This window comes from Carassius gibelio, chromosome A5 (genome assembly GCF_023724105.1).
Source record: "Carassius gibelio isolate Cgi1373 ecotype wild population from Czech Republic chromosome A5, carGib1.2-hapl.c, whole genome shotgun sequence".
Classification (NCBI taxonomy): Eukaryota; Metazoa; Chordata; class Actinopteri; order Cypriniformes; family Cyprinidae; genus Carassius; species Carassius gibelio.
In genome coordinates, this window is record NC_068375.1 from 52496 (window position 1) to 62214 (window position 9719).

Sequence of the window (9719 nt, forward strand, 5' to 3'; positions counted from 1 at the left end):
TGCACATCATTAAAGCAATTTCTTATTCCTTTGAACCAATTGCAATTGCTTCTGTACATATTGCAATTGATAATGTACAAGTGTCAGCTTTTTTCCACATTTTCAATTGCTCATGTCATGTTGATCAAAATGTAGTAAATGGTTCTCTGTTGAATAGTCTTACCCCTCAAAATATCTAGGCATTAGTTCTTTGCATAAGCCATTACATGCAAAATTGTTGAACTATTTGTCATAAACTGTTAGGCATAGTTTTAGAATTTTTTTTATTAGACCTTTTGTACAAAGATGTGAATTGATGAATCGTTCAGGTGAAATTGACCCTCACTCAAGGAATATAAAGTGTTAGTTCAACCAACAATCAACCAGTTGTCTAAATTGCTCAAAGGTGCATCTCATGAACAATCAATTGGGAAGCAGACCACATATAGACAGACCACAACACAGAGTTGCAACTTTCCAACAATGGATGGACCAGGAAACAAACAGGGTCAACAGCCAGGAGGAAGAAGAGGAGCAAGGATGCGTGGTGGAAGGTAAAACAGAGGACGAGGCAGAAGAGGACATAGGAGCATATCTGATGACATAAGGGCCACTATTGTAGACCATGTTGTCAATCATGGCCTTACTATGGCTGAAGCAGGTCGAAGGGTGCAGCCGAACATTGGGAGATCAACCGTGTCCTCAATAGTTCAAACGTTTCGAAGAGAGAACCGGTTTGTCCACCAATGTACAGTGCACTTTTACTGTTTATAAGCAGTATACTGTATACTTCCTATAATGCTTCCTATTACAGTAGTCCACTTGTATTTCACAGCATACAGAAATGTACTCTATACTGATAGATACTGCACTTTACATCCACCCAACTGTATGTTTTACAGTAAAATGTGTTTGCATAATTTTTGTCTATGTGAAACTGTGCAATGCATCACTGCATTTGTCCCCACATAGGACTGCAAGATTACCTCAAACCGGGGGCAGAGGACGCCTTTTCACACCTCAACAGGAAGAGGCTATATGCACCATGGTCCGAGCAAACAATGCTATGAGACTCAGCGAAATACAAAGGACCATTATAGAAGACAACGATGTCTTTGAAAACATCTGTACTGTTAGCATCTCAACCATTGACAGGGTGCTGCATAGAAACCAGATGAGTATGAAACAGCTGTACCGTGTACCATTCCAAAGGAATGAGGACCGAGTTAAGGAGCTACGGTACCAGTATGTACAGGTAAAACATATATCTATGTAACTATATTACAGAATCATTTTATTGTGATACATAGTACAGTAAGCATAAACTGCACACACTTCCATCGCTGTGGAAGGAACATACAATATAACTGTGTCCTGGGATATAGCGTATAATGTAGTTGGAATCAAGTGAACCCTCTCACAACTTTGTATACATGGATGAGGCTGGCTTCAACCTGACCAAATGCAGAAGGCGAGGTAGGAATGTCATCGGTCAGAGAGCTACTGTGGATTTGCCAGGCCAAAGGGGAGGAAATATCACCATGTGTGCTGCTATTTCAGAGCATGGCGTCCTAACCCACATCCCCCTTATAGGACCATACAACACCCAGCATCTACTCAACTTTTTAGAGACTCTCTACAGGGCTCTCATCCCTGATGATGAGAGGGGTCTGTTTAGAGAGGATTTGCCAAAGTATGTTGTCATTTGTGATAATGTGAGTTTCCATCGATCAAACATCATAAGGCAATGGTTTGTGACCCACCCGAGGATGCTCCTAGAATTCCTCCCACCTTATTCTCCACTCCTTAACCCAATTGAGGAGTTCTTTTCAGCATGGAGGTGGAAGGTGTATGATCATCAGCCACACACACAGATGACCCTGCTGGCTGCAATGGGTGCAGCATGTGAGGACATCACAGTAGATGCCTGCAGAGGATGGATGAGGCATTCCAAAAGATTCTTTCCACGTTGCATTGGAAGGGAAAATATCCGGTGTGATGTGGATGAGAATATGTGGGCCGACAGACAGGAACGTCTGGATGTGTAGAGACAGCACTAAAACAGTGCTGCAGGCAAAGTTGTGCCTTAGGGGTGTTTCCTGTGTTTTAGTTTTTATTTTACTTTGTGCCCCTTGTCTTTTTCTTACTGTAAATTATTTTGTTGTTTTCTTTCATAAAGTAGCACTAGTAAAGCTGTGAAAAACAAAATCTATTTTGTCTCTTTCAATCAATAACCCACATAGAGTAATAAGTATATAGTACTGTTGAAATTGATTTATGCCATAGAAGTGCAGCCTTGTGCATTTTCAGTACAGTAACCGTCATCCAAACTGTAGCCTAAGTTTACATCCGGCAATACTGTCAAAGTACACAGTTACATTGACAACATGCCTAAACATTTTGATGAGCTTGTTCGTGAACAATGACTCAATGACTTATCCTTCTGACATGATCGTTGGCATGAATATTTACTTTTGAGAGATGTACTAAGGATTTTTAGTGACTGACTAGCTTTAGAAACATATCTATTGTATATTGCAATTTGTACAAATTGTTTTGAGAAATGGACTTATTATTTTGCACATGCTAGGGATGATGTGAAAAACGCACCAAAGCGACTGAGAAAAACTGTAAAACCCACATGAAATCAGAAACAAGTCCAACATAAGTACACACAAGAAATTTCATTTTTAAATGTGATACTTGACAATGTACAAAAAGTAGTAGCCTAAACTGTAATTGTTACTTTACAGTTTTTCTCAGTCACTTTGGTGCATTTCTTAAATCAGAAATGAAATTCTCAAACTACTTGAACAACCTCCACATCATCTAGTCATTTATACACATCATAAAACCAGTTTCTCATTCTTTTGAACAAGTTGCGATTGCTTTTGTATATTCATGCAATTGATTATTCACATTTATCTGCGGTTTCCTACATTATCAGTTGCTAATGTCATGTTGCTCAAAATGTATTACATAGTTTTCTCAAAACATACCCCTCAAAACATCTAGTCTCTAGTTCATCATAAAAGTCATTACATGCAAAATGGTTAATCTAGTTGTCAAACTGCCAAGCACATTTTTTTTTTTTTTTTACACATTAGACTTATTGTAAATTTGGCATGAATTGTGCAAGTGAATCTTTACTAATGAAGAGAATGTAGATCAAACAATAATATAAACCATCTCTCTGAAATAGCTCAAAGGTTCATCTCATGAATCTTCAGTTGGAAAGCTTATGCTGTATAGACAGAGGACAACACAAGAGTTACAAATTCTGAAAATTGCCTTTTTTCATCTTTTTGCCCATATTTCTTTTTCCTTTTCTATATCACAATGACATTGTAAAGGTTTTTACTGTTATTTTGTGGGTCAGACCACTAGTAAAAGTGTAACTGGGAATTCTATCCAGTCTCTTTCAATTACATTTTTCTTAATTGCTTTGGCTCAGTTCTCAAAATATTTTTTTATTTCCCAAAACATTAAGTTCAGATCTCTGAACAATTTGCTTCTTTTTCACATCAGATTGGAATTTCTTATTGATTTGAGCAAATTGCTAATGCTTTGGCACATGTGTCCAAAGAGTACATACAATGTCTGCAGTTTGGACAACAAATAATTGCATATGGCTTGTTGATCAAAACTGATGACTCGATTCTCACTTACACTGTCAAACACTTCAGAACTTCTCAGACATTTTTTATTGTGTAAGCCATCACATTCAAAATGATCTATTCAATTATCATAATTAGTATACATGAATGTATATTCTAAAATATATCTGACATTGACACTATTTGTAATGTCTGCTAAATTGACACATGACCTCTAATTGCATTCGCAATCTAATTGCAAATTACCTCTAATATGAATCAACCATTCAACCATTTACGTAACCAATCAACTTTGCGAGTATATATATATATATATATATATATATATATATATATATATATATATATATATATATATATATATATGATGTTCACAAACCTGAACTGCAGCAACATGCTCGTGGAAGAGCAATTGGAAGGCATGTAAGAATATGTGGTGGTGGTAGAGAAAGAAATAATTGAGGAAGAGGTGGAAATAGAAGAGTCATAGTCTCTGATGAAATCAGAGCCACACTTGTGGATCATGTCATAAATCATGGTTTTACAATGGCACACCAGGCCAACGTGGGGCCAATATTACAATGTGTGCAGTCATTTCAGAGAACGGTGTGAGCACACATATTCCACACATTGGGCCCTATAATACCCAACTTCTCCTGGCCTTCCTAAATGCACTTCACAGAGACCTGATTCCAGAACAAGAAAGAGGTTTAGTTAGACCACATTTGCCTAATTATGTTGTTGTCTGGGATAATGTCAGCTTCCACCGAACCAACAGTGTTAGGGACTGCTTTGCTGCACATGAAAGGATAACAGTGGAATTCCTTCCACCATACTCTCCATTCCTAAATCCAATAGAAGAGTTTTTTTTCAGCATGGAGATGGAAAGTGTATGATCATAGACCACATATTCAGATGTCTTTGTTGGATGCCATGAATGCTGCATGTGAGGACATCACAGCTGACCATTGCAGTGGATGGGTGCGGCATTCAAGGAGATTTTTTCCATGGTGTGGCAATGGAAAACATCAGATGTGATGTTGATGAAAATCTTTGGCCTAACCAACGTGAGCGACAAGATGTCCACCAAGAATAATTAGTTTTTTGTTTGTTTTTCCCATGAATGTTATTTGTTGTTTGTGTATTTGTGGTAATACACAAATATGAAATGTAAAGTGAAATCTTGTTACTCTTGTCAGTTACTTTACATGTACAGTAAATACACTCGTATTGTGTATATGCAGATAAACTGCACATAAATGTGCGTAATCAATTGCATGAATGTACTGTACAAAAGCAATCACATCTTGTTCAAAAGAATGAGAAACTGGTTTTATGATGTGTATAAATGACTAGATGATGTGGAGGTTGTACAAGTAGTTTTGAGAATTTCATTTCTGTTTTGAAAAATGCACCAAAGTGACATAGAAAAACTGTAAATCAAACAAATCCCAAGAATCAAGACTAGAAAAACAAATAAATATTACAAATAAAAGCAAAAGGCAAGAACACACAAATTACTAAAACAAGGAGCAAGACAAGAACATGGAATTACAAGGACTAGACAAAACAAGGTAAAAACAAAAACAAAATGTTGCCATAGTTTACATCAGAGCATCCCTCCAGACTACGCTGTTATTTTTACAACATGACTAAGCAATTTGACTGTCTTATCCATAAACTATGACACAAGGAACGTGTCATTCTGATGGCACTGACATGTTCAGTGACACAGATATTTATTTATGAGAGACAAACTAAGGATTTTGAGCAAGAGATTGGCTTTTGCAGGTAATCCATGGTGTTTTGCTACTTGTTTGAGCTGTTTTGTGAAATGCATTTACTGTTTTGAAAATGTCAAGGATGATTCGTGAAATGTACCAAAGCGACTGAGAAAAACTGTAATGGTGCAGTATAATATTGACAGCTAATGGTTAAAATGGGTACTGCAGCGGAAACCAAAAGTATTTAAGATAGTTGTTTCTCCCTTTCCTTCTTCCATAGACTCGACCATCACATGGGTTGCCAGATTGAGGACATGCAAAAGGAATGAACACAATTCACTTTTCACCTGAGTATGACAAACAGCCGATCTGACCAATCATAATGCAAAATCTGTCCGATAAACAAACCAGACAGAAAAGTAGATTAACATCATTGAACTCTACTTGTAATGATGGAACATAGTTGCTTTCTGGAAATGCACCTCTGAGGAGAAAAAAAAAGAAACCTTAGACATTTTTATGTCTGGAATGAGTGACAGTTTTGGGAATAAAGGTCATAACATATTATTACTTTTTTATTATTATGCAATTTCATACATGTGGGTCTGACTGTATATTTTTTATAAAGAAACGACTTGTGAGAAATCAATTACATCATGATGCCATACAGTACATCATTTCAGAAAACAAACCCAGTGCATGAGCACTGAGCAACTTATACATTGATGGGTTCAACCCCAAAAATAAAATATATACAATGTGGTTTCTTTTCATATGTTCCTGTGGTTCTCCTCGTCTAATTGCCGAGTGGCCTGGTGCATTTATTATTTGTCATGGTTAAAAAGTGAAAAATGAATGGATGCAAAAGTACAAGGACCATACATGGACTGGATTCACAGGCTTGCATAAGATGTCAAAAATTATTTTTTAATTATGTTGTGATTGGCTTGGTGTTTTCCTTCTCCCTTGATTTACTGTACATTGATGCCAAAGAATATTCAAATTAAAAGTTTTTTTTTTTTCTATTCCCCATAGCAAATAACTCCTGTAACCATAGTGAATGAATAAAGCAAATATCAAAGATGGTGAAATGCTGAAAACACCTTTATTAACCTTCACTGGTCATTTCTAAAAGAAAGAAAATGAGTCAAAGTAGCTTGTTTGTTTTGACTTTTCACATGCTGCTTCAGTTCACACACACAAAAGGCATCTTATAATAACATTTCAGATCATTCCAGTTGCCATCTGTTGCAAGAGAAAAAATGGTAGACACATAATGATTAGTATCTGATAAAAAAAATCAGCAACAATGTTTTGAAAAAACAAAACAAAAAAATTCTCCACTTCCCCGGACATATGACATGTAGCAGTATCTACTGATCTGCTGATTTATGTTTTAACATAATTGACATTGATGGAACATTTCTAATATTATTTCATGAGTATTAAAAGCAGTTACTTGTGTAGTTCATCTCAAGGCAGTCCTCATTTTTGTCATCATTTGGTTCTCCAGGAGACCATATTTGGTAGTTAAATTTGGACCCATCACTCCAGAGCCAAACTCCCTCCTATGAGAAAAAAGAGCAAAAAGGAAATTTTGTTTTGCACATCATAAATGGCTTAATTTTATATTTAATTAAAGATGACTTCCGATTATTATACTTGCTGTATCCCACTTTATAAATGCCAGAAATTCAAACAGAAAATTAACAGAAAAATATTTTGCATAAATAAAATATTTCATTTGAAAATTGCTTAAGAAAGGGCTGAACTGTTTAAACTATCTCTATCAACAATGCTATTTCACGTAAAATTTCCAACCTGATCTCACGGCTATTCGTACATTTTTCACAAGGTGGCTTATTCGTATAAATTCGTACGCCCACACTCGTACAAATTAATACGATTGTTGCCAAATCGTACGTATTTTATGAGTTGCACAATTCGTATGAATTTGTACGAATGACCTACACCTAACCCCGCCCCTAAAACTAACCGTCACTGGGGTTTAGACAAATCATATAAAATAGTACGAGTGAGGTCGTACAAATTCGTACAAATAAGCCACCTCGTAAAATACGTACGAATTGGCCGTGGGATAGCATTGAAAATTTCACACTCTTGTATATCACAATACGTCTTCTCTTGTGAGTGGGGCAGTTTTATAGCTTGCAGGGGAATATGACACTGCACTAAACTAACTATTCCAGGAACCAAACATCTTGAAATATTTTTTAACATATGTTATTTGCCCAGTAGCACAAACAGTATAATAATAATAATAATAATAATAATAATAATAATAATAATAATAATAATAATAATAATAATAATAATAATAATAATAATAATGCATACATGAACAGCATCATTGGCTCCAATCCAGGCTCTTGTTGCTCCGTTAGTGGTGTATCTAATCAGGTTCTGTATAAATACATACTCCTCATGGCTGTGTATAGAAGCAAGGTGCCCATTAAAGTCCTGACAGGTTTTCTGTAGAGGCAGAGACATTAGCCAACACCATTATTTATAAAAACTTAATTTCTATTTGTAAATTAATAATCTATTTGGAAAAAAAATATATATTAATAACAATAATTTTCTATCTTTATTATTTAATCTGCAAAGTCTTAAATCATCCTTGTGAGGTGGGACTACTTTTCTATCCCTCTATATGAACAGCTAACCATGCCAACATGGACATCACGTTTTGAGAGATTAGATCAATGTTTGAAATTATCTTTTCACACTACTGTCATGAAAATATCAAATATATTATGTTTGTATTTTCAAACCATTGTGATTTTTCAGCATTACCGTAATGTATTAGTCCAAAGAACCTTTGTGTGCCACAAAGAACCTTTTCTGAAATGGAAAGGTTTTTCATGGAGCCATACACCCTTCTAAAGAACCATTTAATAACCTTTTTTTTTAAGAGTGTATTTGCCTCAAATGGCTACAATATTTCATCTACTGTTAAAATTTTTGTTTTTAAACCAAGGAACAAGTTGAAAGTACTTTCCTGTGATAGTTGACAGGTGTCACAGATTCTGGCAAAGCCTAAGAATTTTCTTATATTCTTTTGGTCATAAAGCTAAATGTATCATACCTCTGCATTTATCCACATTTGAGAGTTGCTGAAAAACTTGAAGCATCTACATCTGAAGGCAGACCATCCTGCTCGACAAGCTGTTAAATGGCATGTTATGTTTTGTTATGTAATGTATGTATGTACAGTGGTGATGAATGTAATGTATGTATGTACAGTTCAAAATGAATATCATTTCCAAAATTTCAAGGTCACTGCTTAGTTCTATAACAGCAATACAAGGGCATTTTTTTAAGAATATTTCATGAATTAATTGTATTCTGAAGCACAGTAAAAAAATAAATAAAAAAAATAAAAAATAAAAAAAACCTTGAATGAGACATTTGTAAAATAACAACTTAATTAAATTAAATATTATGCTGAAGAACGTGGTCAGCAGGATTACATACAATTTTAAGTTTGAGAAATCCAAAGGATTTTGAATTTTGAATATACTGTGCATACACACTGACAGGAAAAGACCTGATCAACCTTACCACCGCAACGTCTATTTCCAACTTGTTGAGGGAGCATTTCCTCTTGAAAAAACAAAAACATGTTTAAAACAAAACTGTCGCTAACTGTGGTACTGTAGAAGTGATCAAAATAATAATTAATAAACTGCAGATTAACAGGCGTTCTGTGGTTGTATTTTATTATTATGAAAAATAAAATAAATGGTAACGATATCAATAATTGTTAATTAATAATAAACAATAATCATGTGAATAGTGAAATAACTGCTTTTGTATTATCTTCATAGTATTATCTTCATAACTGAGAGAGAGCAATAGAACAAACTTAGATTTACTTTAAATTATGTGTATATTAAATGATTTTAATTATGGATTCTAATTAGTCAATACAACATTCATATAATCAATGATAAAATAAAAGCTATAACCTGAAAAAAATTGCAATATAATAATGAAAAAAAAAAGCAATATAATAATGGTTAACCTTACCTGAGGCACTCAAAGTTAAGAGAAGACAAAGCGACAGATAGAAAGGCCAGACTGCCATTGTTTCTCAACAAATGCTGGAACACTGCAGTGAATGTATTGTTCAGCAGAATTATAATTATAATATTGATATTTAATGCTTCAGTTCTGTGAAGGTTCAGTAGGTCAATGTTTCGATATGCCGCTCTGAATCCCTACATGGTTTTTCTTCTTATATACTGGAGAGGAGTTTGTTTATTCCGTTTATTCAGTATCAGATTCCAGTTCCTCTCATGTTTTCTTTTCCACTACCCACTTACTTAAGAAAGGGTTGAATTGCTCAAACTATCTCTATCAGCAATATTATTTC

At 34.8% G+C, this 9719-nt stretch overlaps 2 protein-coding genes across 3 annotated transcripts in view; both read right to left on the minus strand.

Annotated features, from left to right (window-relative positions):
- The window catches only part of LOC127988320 (galactose-specific lectin nattectin-like), an 85873-nt gene that overhangs the window by 52254 nt on the left and 23900 nt on the right, over nucleotides 1-9719 (minus strand). The window lies entirely within an intron of this gene.
- On the minus strand, nucleotides 6407-9666 carry LOC127988303 (galactose-specific lectin nattectin). The gene is made up of 6 exons (XM_052590975.1): nucleotides 9374-9666; nucleotides 8906-8947; nucleotides 8430-8509; nucleotides 7679-7813; nucleotides 6780-6888; nucleotides 6407-6565 (listed from the first exon to the last, which is right to left on the minus strand). The coding sequence occupies exons 1-6, from the start codon at nucleotides 9429-9431 to the stop codon at nucleotides 6507-6509; spliced, it is 483 nt and encodes a 160-aa protein (XP_052446935.1). The 5' UTR covers nucleotides 9432-9666; the 3' UTR covers nucleotides 6407-6506.